Genomic DNA, 18,567 nt, shown 5'->3' with positions numbered 1-18,567 from the left:
AGATAGATAGATAGATCTTCATTTGTCCTTAATAAGGAGATGTGTTGTCACTGTCTGTCCAAGAATACAAGTATAAAACACAAATAAACAATAAACATCTACCAAGCCTCACAACAATGGTGCACATCATCCCACATATATACACACCGGACACATATGAACACACAAGACACATACAGTATATACACACCAGACTCATACAAACACATAGGACACATATATGCGCACCGGACACATATATGCACACTGGACACATATAAACACACTGGACACATATGAACACATAGGACACATATATGCACACCGGACACATATATGCACACCGGACACATATAAACACACTGGACACAAATGAACACATAGGACACATATATGCACACCGGACACATATAAACACAATGGACACAAATGAACACATAGGACACATATATGCACACCGGACACATATGAACACACCGGACACATATATGCACACCGGACACATAAAAACACACTGGACACATATGAACACATAGGACACATATATGCACACCGGACACATATATGCACACCGGACACATATAAACACAATGGACACAAATGAACACATAGGACACATATATGCACACCGGACACATATAAACACACTGGACACATATATGCACACTGGACACATATGAACACATAGGACACATATATGCACACCGGACACATATAAACACACTGGACACATATGAACACATAGGACACATATATGCACACCGGACACATATATGCACACCGGACACATATAAACACACTGGACACATATATGCACACTGGACACATATGAACACCGGACACATATATGCACACCGGACACATAAAAACACACTGGACACATATGAACACATAGGACACATATATGCACACCGGACACATATATGCACACCGGACACATATAAACACAATGGACACAAATGAACACATAGGACACATATATGCACACCGGACACATATAAACACACTGGACACATATATGCACACTGGACACATATGAACACATAGGACACATATATGCACACCGGACACATATAAACACACTGGACACATATGAACACATAGGACACATATATGCACACCGGACACATATATGCACACCGGACACATATAAACACACTGGACACATATGAACACATAGGACACATATATGCACACCGGACACATATATGCACACCGGACACATATAAACACACTGGACACAAATGAACACATAGGACACATATATGCACACCGGACACATATAAACACACTGGACACATATATGCACACTGGACACATATGAACACATAGGACACATATATGCACACCGGACACATATAAACACACTGGACACATATATGCACACTGGACACATATGAACACATAGGACACATATATGCACACCGGACACATATAAACACACTGGACACATATGAACACATAGGACACATATATGCGCACCGGACACATATATGCACACCGGACACATATAAACACAATGGACACAAATGAACACATAGGACACATATATGCACACTGGACACATATGAACACACTGGACACATATAAACACACTGGACACATATGAACACACTGGACACATATGAACACACTGGACACATATGAACACACTGGACACATATGAACACACTCGACACATATAAACACACTGGACACATATGAACACACTGGACACATATAAACACACTGGACACATATGAACACACTGGACACATATGAACACACTGGACACATATAAACACACTGGACACATATGAACACACCGGACACATATGAACACACTGGACACATATGAACACACTGGACACATATGAACACACTGGACACATATAAACACACCGGACCCATATAAACACACTGGACACATATGAACACACTGGACACATATAAACACACTGGACACATATAAACACACCGGACCCATATAAACACACTGGACACATATAAACACACCGGACACATTACATGGGCATTTTATTTAGCAGTGCTATGGCCAACGGGACAAAGCTTCTGCCAAACCGGGCTCGCCTACAGTATGGGGATCTGTATCTGCGACCAGATGGGAGTAGTGTGAAGACTTAGTAGAGGGGTTGTTGGGGTCCAGTGTTATAGTGCGTGCTCTGCGTATGATGGCTCTGTTGTTGAGGTCAGACAGGTTGGGTGTGGGGAGGCGGATGATTTTGGTGGCAGTGTTTGTGGTGCGTATGAGTTTGTTTTTGTTGGAGACATATATTCAGATAGTTCAGATACACTTAATAAAAGCATCAAAGCAACACCAGACAGAATCAGCCTTGTGTCTCGTGTACATTGTGCTTTACGTAGTTCTCCCAGAAAGCGTCTTTTTCCCTCCTGTTGGAGTCATGGTTTATGTCAGATGGTGTGTTTGGTTTACACTGAAACAAAACTCCTTATTAAAGCTTAGAGAAACATTACGAGGTGGGTTACATCAATAACACAACATTTACTTTCAGTTTCACATGGGACTAGATCCCAGCTCCCCTTCATAAAGGTCTACTGTTATTTTGCCCATTAATCACCCCCAACCACCTCCTGAAGCAGACTTTCTCAGACTCTACCTTCAGAGGCTGTTTCTGTAAACGATCAATGTTACCATAAATAGGTTAGAATAACCGTGTGTTGAAAGCCATGTGGGTCTGATAAAGAAGCTGAGGGTTATTTTTTGTATCGTATGAGATGCAGAGTGTCATGTCAAGGCGTTGGTAGTTGATGCTTTTGGGAAAAGAACAAAGAAGAAGTTGAGTGTTGAGATAACATTTGATATGATTTGGTGCATTATTTAAATGATAAAAAATAAGAAGGGAAAAGATTGAATAGAATGGAATTTAAAGAAACAGAAGTTGAACATAATTGAATTAAGTAAGGGATACTGTATGGTTAGCAGGTAGTTATGGGAAATATCCTGACAGGGTGAGACAAGACCCCGATGCAAAGCTTACCGTACCTTATCGTGCTTTTTACCTTTTTAACTTAAAATACAAACATGTTGATTAAAGATAATGTTATTGATTTGAAATGATTTATATTTACAGTATTTAAAAATTGGTCCCAGTGATTTGCCAGTAAGCCATCAATGGAGATGGATTCTTATCTGCCTGTTGTGGTCGATTTAACATGAAACTGTCCTCACTTAGCTCTCCTTCTTCTCTGAGCTTTGCGGTTCACACACCTATAAAGATAAACAAGGCAAATTTCACAACTTTGAACCCTGCTGCTATCATCACTTTCGCTCATGGTTTAAGTTTCTTTGTAGAGACTGGTAACGTAAAGTGACTCTCACCTGCTCCGCTGTCGTTGCTAATATTGCTGGACAGGATCCAATATGTAAAGGTCCATAGCCTGCCGGCTAGCATTGATTTCACATGATGTGTGATCAGTTTGCCTCTGGTGTTGCTCATGTTAGTGAAAGTTATTAACCGTTGTCAAGAGATTTCGACCAGTCAGAATCAAGCATCTTACACAACCGGAAGATCAGCAAGAGAGCCGGGCAATAAAGTGAATTAAACGGAAGGGCAAAGGGTTGAGTGAATTGCACTAAAGTGATTTACATAGAACTGAACTAAATTGAGTCGAGTTAAATTTAATTGATTGTGTGGATCTGGAAGGGATTGAAGTAATTAGGACTGATTGAATGGAGCTAAATTGAAATACATGACTTCAGGGGAAAAGTATTGAGTTGAATTAAACAGTTGAATTAAATTGATTTTATTCTGTCGAAAGAAAATAAATTAAATCAATTGAATTGAAAAAAAACCCAAATTGAGTGGAGTAAAATTGGAAGCTACATTTACCAATGATAAGTTGTTTATATTACTTAAACGGTATACATTGTTAGAATACAGAGAAAAAACATATTGTTCCGTTTTGGAAAGAATATTGTAATATATGCCGGTTTATTTCCTGTATTTGTTACCTGTAAGGTTGCCGTCTTATGCGGCTCCAGTAGTCATGTTACTCAGAGACGGGAATTCTGGTACTGTGTGAAAACAAGTGTTCTGTTGTTCTCGATAAATGGGTGCGGCAGAGCGTCACAGTTGTTTTACCGTGTGCAAGAAGGTCACCGAGCCGACTCAACGCGTGAAACATTGTCATGTCGTCACTCAAGAATGGTTATATAAATAAGTAAGTGTAGAAACATAGCAAAGAAGACAACGGATAGCCATTACAGAAATGGAATGGAATTTAATTTATGAATGAAGTGAAATGGAATTGATCGGAGTAGAATGGAATGGAGTCAAACAGAAGTGAAATACATTTGAGAGGAACTGCACAGACAGCAGTGGTATTGAATTGAAATGAATGGAAGAACTTAAGTTGATTTATCTGAATCAAATGGAATTAAAATGAGAAATTGGATCAAATTCAATTGAATAGAACTGAATGAAGTTGTACATTATAAATATGGAATAGAATTAAAGTGACGTGTAGTGAATTGTATTGAAATCAAGTGAGTTTAATTGAACTGAACTAAATTCAAGTGAATAACGTAAGGGATAATATACATTACATTATCCTGCTTATTACCCGGCTACTAACTTAAAATACAAACACATTAGACACATAAAATTATTTCTGTTTGCCTTTTTTAAAAGATTATTTATGTTTACAGTTTTAAAAAAATAGACCCAGTGATTCGCCATTAAGCCATCAATGGAGATGGATTCTTATCTGCCTGTTGTGGTCCATTTAACATGAAACTGTCCTCATTCAGCTCTCCTTCTTCTCTGAGCTCTGCGGTTCACACACCTTTAAAGATAAACAAGGCAAATGTCGCAATTTTATTTTTTTTGTATTATATTTCGGGGCTTTTATGCCTTTTATTAGATAGGACAGCTGAAGAGAGACAGGAAACGCGGGGAGTAGAGAGTGGAGGAAGAAATGCAAGAAATGGCCGCGGCCGAGAGTCGGGTGTTAATTTAGAGCCCTGTTTTTTTGACCAATCAGATCAAGCTTCTTACACAACCGGAAGACCAGTAAGAAAGCCAGGTAATAAAATGAATTAAAGGGAAGTAAAGTGATGTGAATTGAAGTGAAGTGAAGTGAATTACAGTGAATTGAAGTGAATTACATTGAATTTATCTGAAGTGAAGTGACATGAATTGGTTGTTCCTGTTGAGAAACTGGCCTTGGGCTCCTAACTGAAGTTCAAATTTATATAAAATTAGATACACCACTCACATAAAAATATAAAGGGAACACAATAAAGATGACACACCAAACACTGTGTAATTAAACTTGAGAAGGAGCATGTCACCCACAGTGTGCAGCAAATATAATGTGTCTACTTGTGTGGTCTTGGTAACTGTGCTGCAACCCCTCAGTGCACAGCTTTAAACTAGCTGATGAAGCCTTTAATTGTTTTGTACCTTTAGAAACACTTTGCTTTGTTAATCAGAGCAGTTTTTCCACTGGCTTTCATGTGTTAATAGAGTTTGAATCTCTTTTGTATTTTTAAAGGTTAATTAAAGAGGTGAAATTGGTCCAATTCAGCTAGGCCACAGTCTTTACCGTGAGACAATTAAATGCGTTCTACTAAGGTTTTTATTTGTTTTGATCCCTCTGTCAGGTCAGCGATCAGCAGATATGTTCCTTATCTCGGGGTGTTGCTGTGCATGACTGGTAGAGATCGCTTCAGCAGCAGCAGCTTCCAGTCCACCCGTCGATCAACCCTCACCAGCCAATCAGAGAGCAAAGGCCTGAGCAAGCCCCGCAACTCCTCCTTGTCTGAGAGCGAATCAGTGAGTGTCTCTCATATCTAATATGGTATGTCTCTGTCTTACACCTCCCATGATAAATACTTTGAATTACAAGCTGCTGATTTTGTCTGCGGTATGGTTTTTTTGTGTGTGTTTTGCAGGCTCGCTTTTCAGACACAGAGGACGAGTGCTCGTCTCGGACGCCTGTCAGTCGTCAGCTGTCCGCTGATGCCAAACAGGTGCGCCATTCCAGCCAGAGGTCAAAGGTGAGAGGTCACAATACGGGAGAGTCTGAGAGAAGTGGCCACAACCTCCCTGACCCGGGCATACGTCTCATCTCACACATCACAGTGAGTGTCGGTGCCTGGATTATGTCAACAAAGTGTCACTTACACACTTTAATACACACCAGTGTATCTCAAACTGAAGATGAAAGTGATACATTTCCAACTCTATCACTTAAAGTGTCAGAGGAGAGGTGTCGCCACACTGAGATAGGTTGTCATATAAAGCGCACTTTTCATTTTCAGACCAGTTTGTTGACGTGAAGTTTTGCTCCTTTTTTTGGCATCATGTCAAAGCTGATTTCAATTTTCTCCTCCCTGATATGAGTAGGATGGTCATGTTGTTTTGGAGTACTTTCAAAGTCAATACACACCATGTTTATATCCGGTATTCCACGGCACATAACTTTATGAGGTCATGTAAGATGGCGCCCCCTAAATCCAGGCTGCAGACAGTCATGAGCCGGATTCTTGAGGGTGCAATATGATTACATCATGTCGTGCCCTGTTGTGGTTTGATGTTGTGATCCTAGCATTGTAGTATCACCGTCCGTGTTGTTTGGACTCTCTGGATGCTTCTTTGTATATTTACCAAGCCTTGGTCTACATTTTAAACTAAGCCTCCAGAAAAACACAGTAGCTTGCAAACTAACACGGATAGCCACTTCAGTCTTCTACAGCGAAATAACAATCATCTGATATGTTAAATGTTTTTACTTAAGTCTTTATGATTAGACCTTCAGAGTGATCACAGCAACAATATTCTGTCAGAGTTAAAAGTCATTAGAAAGTCTGGATTCTAATGGGAAAAAAAGGTCTTCCTACCCAAAGGGACGATCTACATTTTTGGACTTTTGGACTCTGATAACAAACGACTAATATCTGTTTCAATTTCAAGACTAATATCTGCACATATCTTGATTGTAGTCTAACTCTGCATAGTTTGATTCCACAATTAGAGACACTTTGTTAGTAAGTAAGCTAGGAAAACTATTCAGCTTAACCTCACATTTGTTCAGTGTTTCCCACAGTATGACGCTGTACCTAGGGCGGAATGGGGATGCCAAGGGGAGGATGTCTATTGAAAATATTAGAATACATGACCCTGTTTATATACCATTATATCGTGTATCTTTTAATTATAATATTACGTTTATCTACCAATATTATAATATTATTTTAGAGTGTGTTCACACACCACTTACGTTTTCTCTGTTCTGTACACTTCTGATGCACAGTGGTGTGTCCCGCTCCGCCTTCTACAGTTTTTCTTTTCTTTATGTATCTGATCTTTTGACATTAATCGTCAGATGTACGTTTTATAAAGACGCCCAAATAACAAAGCTCACGTTTTGAAATCTTATGTTCAACATAACATTATCACAACAGGTGATCCAGGTGTGGATGATACTTCTTAATGACATGGTTAGTGGTTGGCTGAAGCTAAATTTGTATCAAACAACCGTGTTTACTCTTTTCATATCATAATGACAACAGAAACTACCAAAGAAACCATAAATTCTGCCAGGGTATGTAAACTTATGAGCACAACTATATATAGCCCAGTGAATTTTACATTACATGGAATTTGCCTTGGCCTGATGAAATACATTAGAAGAAAAAATGAAAGAAAAAAGGTGATCAAATTATCTGATTTTTAAGGGAAGAAGATGTGCAGTTGTGCAGAAATTTGCAAGATTTAAAATGTAAAGGAAAGTTTATTTCTATTGCACATCTCTGCAACAAGACATCAAAACATCCTGCCAAAGGGCAGAAGAAACATATTAAAAGAGCACCCTTAAAAATCATTACAATAAGCCATTAAAAAACAAAGCAATGAAAAAAGCTTCACATTGTACAGAACAGAGAATATGTGTGTTACCACGTTCTGAGATTGTCTTGGCATCGTTGTTCATCTCCTCCTCAAGAACAGCGTGTCATTTGGTTGAAGAGCATTTCAAACTCCTTTCTTCAGCTCATTTCCGCTGACAGATTACAGCGTGACATGTCAGACCATATCTTAACCTTCTGAAAACCGTGATCTGTTGTTTCCATGCACCTCACGCTGTGACCGGTCAGCTGTGCAGAGGTGTCAAGGGAACCAGGCTTCCCTCTCATGCCCTCATTTTTCATTCTTTGCACAACTGTATTTGTCTCTTGTCATGTAAAGGGCTACACAAAAGAAATGTTCTCCAGAGAAGACTGTATGAAGATATAAACTGTGACTCCCAAATTCAAAATCATATCACATCTACATCTCTCTACCATGGCTAACTTTTCTCTAAACATTCCTTCCCAGGCAGTTCATTCACACCAGGACAATATGACTCTAATGACTTTCACATGCCAACCAGGTGGATGGGAGACCCTTATCTGACCTTTGTACTTTTTAAGGAGTGGAGACCTTTCAGAGGTTAAATGCCTTTGACTCTCCACCAATCAGTCAGAACTTTAAAAACCTTTTGGATGAGCAGTAATACATCTTCAAGATGTAAAAAAAAAAGTCCAAAGTTGACCATTCTACTCAGCAGAGTAGCAAAGCTTTAACTTAGGATTATGACTTAAATTTAAGTAAATTTAGGCTTAAGTTTAAAGTTAAAGCAATTGTTGTAACGCATCATGAACAACATTCATACATATTGCATATTGAGGCTTAGTAAAACTCAATGGTCCAACCAATAGATGTTTAAGTGGGGCATTGAATATGGAGCATTTCCGTTTTTCTGTAATCATCTTAGTTCATGGGGAAAAAAACACAAGCAATCCTCATGTACTCACACATGCAGACACACACATACAGACCCACTGGCATGCAGGTCAGGTTCACTGAGGACTCCATTACAGAGGGCCCAAAGACTAATCCAATAATCTGGGTGTTTCAGACTTAATCCAGGGTTAGCATGATGTGACTCCATGTTTTAACTACACTTGAAGGCAGACGAAGACGGCTGATTGTCAAGAAGTGTTTGACCTCCATCTGCTTCACTCTCTGCACAGAGCAGAAGATATAAACACTTTTACTTGAGTGTAAAATTTATGTTTGGTACGTGTCTGTGAAAATGTATGTTACTTTTAAACAGTTTTTTGTTGTGGTTCAAACTTGAGATGCTAGAAATTCATTTTTGTTGCTCATTTGGTTTTAAATTATTGACATTTTGAACATTTTGAACATTTTCACACTGAAGTCATTTTTCTCAACTATCATGCAGGGTGGGACGCTAAATGCTGTTATAAAACTGCCATTTCCCATGTTGTTAGTAGCACAGATTTAGTATTTCAGATCATTTTATTACAGTTTTTCTCGATTGTTTACACACATTTTCTGAAAGCATGCCTCATACTCTCAGAACTCTACACACAAATCAAAAAACACACACACACAATGGGCAAAACCCCTCAGTTCTCCTGCAAAATGAAACTTTACATTCCAAACAATGTTATTTCTTCTCATAATGGTAACTTGTTTTCAAATGGCACACACAAACCACCATATGAATAGACTTTTCTAAGAACCAGTTGAACACTGATGTGCTCAATGTAAAACACTTTGATGAATGGAAAGCACTTCTTCTCCATTGATCATAATGACTTAGGCCTTTTTTTTTGTTCAGTGTTACACTTACTACAGACAATACATACATAAGTGTGTTGTAAAATAGTGTACATCCCAACCAACACAAAGTTGCACATACAGTGGTCTACATACAAAACAACAGAAGAATTTACTGTGTACAGTTACAGTAAAAAAAAAAAAACTATGCTGCATCCTCTCTTCTGTTTCGGTCTGGCCACAGCACCTCATCCTCATAACAAGCAATGTTTTCCCTGCATGGCCAAGCAGCGGAGGGAAATAAAGCTCTGATTGCTAAAATCAGAAATCAGAGTGTGACAGGTGTTTGCCCATGTGATGAGTCAGTGTGCATAGTAGGGCAATTAACTTTAGATTTTGAATGGCAGTGTGTTCCTTGTGAAAAACAAGAGATTTTCTTCATTAAAATTGTGCCAAATGCAGAAAATTGTGTGTAGTGTTTTGAAAAAAGTGTGTTTTAGAACTGCAATTTGAGTGTAAAGCAGGAATTGTGCTTGCAGTTTAGAAGAATCGGTTCAGGGGGTTGGTGTATGGGTTACATGTTGTGGTCATTGTGTCTCAAGTACCAGTATTTGTGCGTAAACATTTGAGAAAAACTGTAATCACCATTTTCCTGTCTGCCAGCAAGTGAGAACTGGAGGGAAATGTGGTTATTTTTCAGAATGAAAGTACACATTAGATAACCAACTAACTAACTAACTAGTAGCCAAACATCCACTTTCTAGAAAACACTATGGTTAACTATGGAAGTAGTTAAAAACAAATTAATTTTTGATTAGTTTAGGTGATTTAAAATGAAATTGCTTTAATTCATTGTTAACATTATTATAGCTTGGTTTAACTAACTAGTTAAAATACATAATTGTCAAGTGTTGTTAGCTACTTGTTAGCTAGCTCGTGCTTGAACAGTGTTGCCAACTCCCCAGTGAGGAAAGTAGCCATTGGCTGTCCTAAAAGTTGCTAGAAGTTGCTAAATGACGTCATAACTTAATTTGCATAATTTAAATTATAATGGACGCTGTAGGAGAGACGTGTAACATTGAAGGAGAGACAAAAAAAGAGTAAAAAAAACACCCTTAATATGTTTATAACTACACTTAGGAGCCTACAACAAATGAAAGTAAAACATGACATTTTTCAACCATAACATTTTCTACATTTTTATTGTATACAATCTACATTTACTATCTAAAAAGATCAAAAAGAGAGAGTAGGTGGGATCAGTCATTCGTACATGCGTGATACATTCACAGTCTGGATGCTGAGGGGTGAACGCCTCCTGCTCTGAATGCAGCTAGGAGGGACACACAGCAGCATCCACTGCTCGTTGAGAGCGAAACATGCTTTCACGTCAGTCTCAAAAAGTCTTCATTTAAAACCAAAAAAAGCAGCTCGATTTGTCGCTAGTCGCTTTTTGAAATAGAGTCACTAGAGGGGTCTGAAAACTCGCTAAATAGAGCGAGAAAGTCACTAAATTGGCAACACTGTGCTTGAATGGTTGCATTAGCTTTTGTTTACACTTAGCAAAAGGGTTATCAAATAAATAATTTCACTCTGAAATTAGGGAGATTACCCTCTGGATTTTTACATTACATATTTTTTTAAAATGTGCTCATTTATCTCAAAAAATAGATGAATAATTGTCAGGTACTCTTTATTTTTTACAACAGCATTTAAGCTTCCCATCCTGAGCAGATGTCAGAGCAATATAGTGATTAACTAAATGTTTTTCATAAAATAAGCTAATATTTTTATGTCTGAGGTATTTTTATTCCTGATGCTTTCATCTTAAGTATTTAGTTCATTATTGTGGGAGGTATGCTGGTTTCTCATCTTGCAGTGAGAGGGTGAAGGTTGTTTTCTGTAAGCTAAATATGAGGCTAAGGCAGAGTTGGAAACTGGCCTAGCTCTGTCCATAGGTAACAAAATCTGTCTCCAAGTTACTTCAATAAACCTCAATAATTAATAATGTATATCTTGGTTGTTTTAAAAATGACTGCCAAAAGTTTGTTTTCATTGGAGCTGGGTGCTAGACTCTGTTTACAAAGGGACCCCCTGAAGTCTCAGTGTGTTGGCAACCTCACACTCATGACTCAAGCTTTGGAGGTGCTGGTTAGAGGGTTGTGTTTTTCTTTGGACAGAGCCAGAGTAGCTTAGGGGGGGCATATGTCCAGTAAGTAACTCACTACAGCCTGTCTTCATAAATAACAGACAGACATGAGATTGGTATGGCTACTCATTCAACTTTAAACAGGACAGCTGGTACATTTATTTCTAAACTTTATCCTAAAAATGTAATATCAGATATTTTTCATAACACTTTGTTTCCAGACAACAACAACAACAACATTCAAGTTGCCCTAATTTTCAGCAGTAATGCTTATCCTGCTGCTGCTGGCACATGATATTGCAGCTGGCGTAATCTTGGAACTATCGGAGGAAAATAATGTGACGTACTTTTTTTAAATAAATGCTTCTTTATTGGATGGTTCATACTTTAACCTCAATTTGAGGTTGTTCTGTATTTAGTTACAGTGTGACCTAGAGACTTTAATAGCACAAAAGATCCTTTGATTATGACAAACACTAAGTGGCTGTGTTTATGTGCGCACTGTTCAGTCTCTGACAGAGCCTGAAGACATCTCCATGTCGGACTTCAGCCAACAGCCAGCCAGCAGTCGTCTACCAGCTACTGTAAGAGCACACTGATAGTCCACCTCTTGTTCTGTGCAGTAGATGTGGCATCTTGTCCCTGTTTTTTTATTGCATCCACATTTTTGCAACTACTAACAGTTTTATGTTTTGTGAAATAAGCTTCTTTAACCCTCCTGTTATGTTGCGGGCAAATTGACCCTTTTTAAAGTATTTTTTCGGTATGAAACTTCTTCTGCTTGGCTTAATAGGTGAAATGAACATATACAATGAAAATGGCTGATTTCGCATATTTGCAATCCTCCTTGCATTTATAGATATAGATACTGTTTGTGGGTCAATTTGACCCGGCAGTCAAGGTGGAGGCTATAAGGGTTCAGAAGTGTCAAATACTTGTTTCTTTGCAACTGTGTGACATATTTCACCCCAATCCTACACACATGCACACACACATACCCTTTTATTTTACTGAATTTCCCCCTTGGATAAATTAAGTATTTCTGATTCTGATTTTAACATGAATTTTCATTAAAAAGTGTGAGATATACTCATTAAACTACGATCTGTGTGGATTAAAGAACACTATTGCACTGAATAGGGATTTAAATGCTTTTTGATGGAGTTAATAATGGGATTAAAAACATGTTTATCTTGATTTTTTGGGGGGTTCTGACACTTTTTGATAATTAAATATGCCCCGGCTCAAATTGACCCAGGAACATAATTGCTGTTCCTGAGAAATGAACATAACAGGAGGGTTAGTACATCTGAGCAGCAGCTCTTCATTGTTGTCTTTAGACTAGCATGGCTACCTTTATTCTTCTCCACGGCCATCCAACATTTTCACACAGCAACCATTTTCCCATTTTCCTTTGAAGTCATGCACAGTGCAGAAAACTGAAGTGCTGTCATAGCCTCCTGTTGTATAAGTGTATTCACTGTGTTTGTGCTATAAACGTAGGGAATCTGATCAATTGTGATTAATTTGCCTCTCCTGGGTGACGTTATGATTGCACTAACTTTTCTGTGGTGTTGTTAAGCACTACTGAATCATTATGTTCTTTGTTTCCTCATTGAAGCTCATGAGGGAATCTAAAAAAGTAGTACACAATTGTTTGTGTTAGGCAATAGCTATTGTTCTCTTTGGACCACTACCTGCCAATGTTACGATTTTACAGTGTTACACAGTGTGAAAGAAAAGGCTCCAGGTTCTAGCCAATGATAATGTTAGCTAGCTAAGAGTAGTGTACGCAAAAATTGGTTGAATGCTTCTTAGCCTTTTGTCTTAACTCTTAACCAAATATGTTGTATTACTTTGAAATATGACACAATTTTTGTTATTTATAGTCTTTTCAATTGATAATCTAGCAGAAACATTGAAATAACAATTTTTCACATTCCCAATGTTTACACGATTTGCCAACCTTCAGCACAGTAGAACGACATTCCAGTTTCATCCATACCTTAAACTAACATGTTGTCATCCTATGATATCTTCTTCTGTTCAAATAATTGTTTTTGACGTATCTGTAGGAAGTGATGTCATGATTTTCGAAACCAGTAGTCATCAAGGACTTAAAAACCTAAAGCTGCTGTTGGTAGTCTTGATACAAACATCAGTTCTGAGCAAGAGGCAACCTTCGGTCTAAAAATATGAGTCCAATGCGAAGTGTTAAAAGCTGTAGTTCATTGAGGATCCACTTGAGGCTGGCTCCGGAAGTACCGGAAGTCACATACACATGATGAATGGGAAAAAGACGATCTTTACAGCAGAAATAAACATGTTTACAGTCTGGTACAAAAGACGAGTGTAGTCTGGATCAGCTCACACTGTGAGGGGGGTGAATTTTTTTCTAATGCGGCAATTTCGAAGATATTAAGATTCCGAGTCTTCCAATGAGAGGCACAGCTGACTGCAGGAACACTGTAGCTGTTTGCTAGGAGGCTCAAACTCTGCCTCCTTACGTCACAATCACTCAACAGCAGCAATATGGCTGCCGCCAACGATTGGCCTCAAAACAGCTCTTCAGAAACAGATGGATGACGTCACGGATCATACTTGTATATTTTATACAGTCTATGATTATAATACACTTCTGTCCCAGTTTTTAAACAAATATTTAACTCTTCGGAGGAGTGTTTCATCTTTTTGTCTTTTGGCAAAGTATTCCTTTTTCCATTTTTTTTCAGACCAAAGCTGAAATATACCAGAATGACCCATTTAGAAATCTACTTAAAATAGCTCAGTTAAAGTGCTCTGCTCCTTTTCTACACATCTATTGATCTCAGGTCTTCAGGCGTGCGATACAGTCCCGCTCCACCAAGGGCACGGTGGGAAAGCAATTCATCAATGCAACCGATCAATGCCTTTGATCAGCCGTGACTGTTTCGTGTCATGTGCTGGCAGGTTAAGTGGAGGAGAGTTGTATCGATCCGAATGACAGCAACAGTTGATAAAAACTTAATTCTCTCCCTTCAACCTTCACCTCTCGAAGATTTTTTTCTTCTTCCACACGCACACACGCAATAAATGTCTGTCAAGTCTGAATAACTGAACACACTTCTTTCTATCTCTCTCCGCATACACAGATGGATAGCGAGACCGAGGAGTGGGGTCCGAGGACTGTGTGTAAGACGTCGTCGGTCATTGTCACCTCTATATCCAGCCCGTCCATATTGCATAGCCCCCCTGGTTACCATGGCAACCTCAAATTGGCCAAATCTTATGGCCCGGTTGCCAGGGAGCCCCTTGACATAGCCAGGCTGGAGACAACAGCATTACCATGAACTGTGTGAACAAAAGTGCAACACAAAGTGTGTAATCTTGGGTGTGTGTGTGTGTGTGTGTGTGTGTGTGTGTGTGTGTGTGTGTGTGTGTGTGTGTGTGTGTGTGTGTGTGTGTGTGTGTGTGTGTTTCCCTTCGTTTTTCTGTACCAGCCTGCAGTTTTGCTAGCTATCAAAACCAGAGCATGCTCTTACACATTTATTTGCACAAGAGAGAGAGAGTGTGAATGCTCAGTAAATGTATCCTGTGTTTTACTTTTTTCTGACACTTCATGGAGGTTTGTTGGAGATGGTTAACCTCGAAACTAGAGGCCACAGATCAGCCTTAAAACAAAATGTGAAAAGTTATATCTCTAGGGTTGATTATTTTGATTCTTGGTTCTACTAAAATATTTTCACAACATTTTTGTGAAAAAGAAAATGTTTGGACTCACTATATGAACACCAGGATCCTCTGTTTTACATCTGGATAGCTCATTGGCTTTCACAGGTGTCACTCACAGTGTGTGCTTCGAACTCCTTGAAAACATGCAAACCTACCGTGACACATGTTTTTAAGAGGACCGTTCTGCACCTTTAAGGTAAGAACACTATGAACAGTGGGAACTGGTGACTTGTGCCTTAAACTAAAAACTAGCCAGTTCACATGAACTAGCTCGTTATTTTAACATGGTCATGGTAACTGTGGCCAAAACAGATGTATAGACAAGTTTACACACACACACTTCCACACACGGAGGGTCTGAAAGTAAAACCCAACAGCAGCTTCATTTAGGTTGATCAAAATCTCATTACTCATCACTGGATTTAACTCTAGTTCTGAGTATGTGCTCCTTATAGCAGAGCTGCCGTATGAGTTAACCCACTGACTGCATATAAAGATGGACCACCTGTCTCTATCTCCTCCTGTTGTACAAAAGTAATGTCATCATACCCCTGTGACAGGTGCTGACATCTTGCACTGGAGCTCAATTTGGAGCCGAAGTCTGTAAATACAAAGTCCCACATAGCAAAATTGGTCTGGCCCGATTCTGGCCCACAATACACTTAGATTCGGCCAACATACCGCAAAGAATGATGGCCCTTAAGTGGCCCAGATATAGTTTGCCAGAGACGGCCCTCACATGGGTCATTTTAATCACAAACTCAACCTTAATAGGCTCAGATGCGGCAAGGACAGATCTGGGCCACATAAACCAAGCCACAATCGGGCCAGATGTGGCATGCCATTATATATACAATGCCATCATTGCCAGACCTGGTTCACATCCGGTTGACATACCACTTGCCATGCCAGCAGTCAGCCAGCAGTGCCGACTTGACGCCTGATCTGGCCCAGACCTATCAGACCATTTTGCTATGTGGGGTTGTGATAAAGGTTCGATATATAGCCCCCCCCCCCCCCCCCCCCCCCCAAAAAAAAACATTGACGGTATGAGAAACCCCCCAAAAAAAGATAAAAAATTTTGATACCCAACAAGTTTTCTGTTAGTTTTTTTCAGTTTACTTCAGAAAAAGAAAAATACCATGAAAGCTGCTGTTAAAGGTGCATCAAAGGTAAATCAAATGAGTTGTGTCATTATTGGTGCATATGAGCACTACCAACGCCTCTGAGAGTCAACACCATACTTTATACCTACCTGCAGTTTGAGGCTCCTTTAATGGAGTTATTTTGATCTAGTCTAGTATAGGTGATTTAGAAATCACACATTTAGCAACTCAATAGCAAACAGGAGTTTGGGAATTAAGCCAAAGCTAAATGGACAAAGGACACTGTGCCACTGAACATAAATAGCCAGAAAAATAGCAAAAAAAAAAAAAAAAGCCCTTTTTTTACAAGATGGGTAGATATTTTTAAGGCTGCAGGGTTTCCTGCATATCAAATTTGGTCAGACATTGTCAAAAAAGAATGTTAAACTCTGTTTTAAATTCATTACTTGAGAATAAATGGGCCGAAACTGACATTGAAATAATTTTTCCTTTAAATTTTTTTTTTTTTTTGAAATGAAGTGTTTACTTTTCCAATAAAATGCTGCCGCTCCATAAATGACTTCAAATTTAAAAAAATTACAAATATATCAAATTATGTCAACCTGTGCTGGACACTCTGTTGTGTTATTCCAAATATATTGACTGTTCATTCCAGTGCTGCTGCCCTCTAGTGTGCAAAAAAAAAAGCTAAATGCAGCTTTAATAGGACTTTTTTTTTTTTTTCATCAGACCCTCATCCATACAGTATGCAGCTGACAGATGGAAGAGTGAACAGTCAGTTTTTAGCATTGATTTTTCCATTCCTGGTGTCATGAAGTACCACACTTGAGATAAATTAGGTCTCAGTTGTGTCACAGTACTATAGATCATCACATAGTGTGTTTGTGTGTGTGTGCGAGTGTGTATGATATGTGTCTGCACTAAAGAACTGGATTCAGTACTGTACTTTGTATTTCTCTTGATGCCATTCTTTGCTGTAGTATCTTCTATTTGATATACAGGTGCGTATGACTTTGCTGTTAAGAGTGTGGTTTCAGGAGTTTAGTCATAGACCTCATAGACCAACAATCTTCATTTTCCTCCTTGAGTGTCACGTTCCCAAAAGTATTCCTCTCCCCTTTTGAAAATTTCAACTACCTTTGCGATTCCTAAGACTGCTGCATCTTTGACTATGATTGTAATACGTGTTCTTTTCATATTGTTGAATATATCTGGCACATGCTGTCAACTTTATTAACTGATAAACAGTCCAGCTGAACTTTGAACTCTCTGTTCACAAAGCAACAAGGACACACTCCCTCTATTGATAACTTCTCCTACAGCCCCTTCAATGAATGTACAAAATGACCCATTCCAAACAAAGGACAGTTGGCTCAAATTTTTTGCATTATGGTAACACAAATATACAGTAATATATATGTAAATATATATGGAATTTAAATTCTGCTTAAATGAAGTGATGTTTATGAAGTGATGGTTTCATGTTGATTTTGTTTTCTTTGTACAAAATGTTTTGTCTTGTTATTTATTTTTATAAATAAAAAAGTTGATCAGTTTGACTTGCTGTCGTGTCTCTGTGGTGGTTTGGGAAGAGACGTCAACCGGCCCTTAAAAATACGACTAATGATAAGTTACCAGTTAACCATTGTGCTGTTTTCATTCTGAAGTGAAATCTGCTCAATTAAAGGTCAGAAATGGATTATAATATATTTTACATCCTGTTAATTTCTCATCAAAAGGTATTTTCATCCCATTTCACAAACAGTTTTTCTCAGTCGCTTTGGTACAGTTCTTGAATCATCCTCAACATTTGCAGAACAGTAAGTTCATTTCTCAAAAAAAATTGTACAACTAGCAAAACACCATGGATTACCTGCAAAAGCCAGTATCTTGCTCAAAATCCTTTGTTCATCGCTCAAAAGTGAATATCTGTGTCAATGAACATGTCAGTGCCATCAGAGTGACAAGTCCTTGTGTCATTGTGTATGGATAAGACAGTCAAATTGCTTAGTCATGTTGTCAATATAATTTG

The 18,567-nt window shown here is 38.6% G+C and overlaps 1 protein-coding gene across 1 annotated transcript in view; it reads left to right on the top strand.

Annotated features, from left to right (window-relative positions):
- The window catches only part of LOC117829695 (melanopsin-A-like), a 47,281-nt gene extending 32,163 nt beyond the window's left edge, over positions 1–15,118 (top strand). The window contains exons 8-11 of the mRNA XM_034707319.1: positions 5,606–5,777; positions 5,897–6,085; positions 12,228–12,302; positions 14,850–15,118. Of these exons, the coding sequence (XP_034563210.1) occupies positions 5,606–5,777; positions 5,897–6,085; positions 12,228–12,302; positions 14,850–15,047 (634 nt within the window). The 3' untranslated portion in view covers positions 15,048–15,118. The remainder of the gene's footprint in view (positions 1–5,605; positions 5,778–5,896; positions 6,086–12,227; positions 12,303–14,849) is intronic.
- The last annotated feature ends 3,449 nt before the right edge of the window (positions 15,119–18,567 follow it).

The sequence above is a fragment of the Notolabrus celidotus genome, chromosome 18 (assembly GCF_009762535.1).
Source record: "Notolabrus celidotus isolate fNotCel1 chromosome 18, fNotCel1.pri, whole genome shotgun sequence".
NCBI lineage: Eukaryota > Metazoa > Chordata > Actinopteri > Labriformes > Labridae > Notolabrus > Notolabrus celidotus.
The sequence above is the reverse complement of the archived record's forward strand: the minus strand, read 5'-3'. Positions and strand labels throughout refer to the sequence as shown.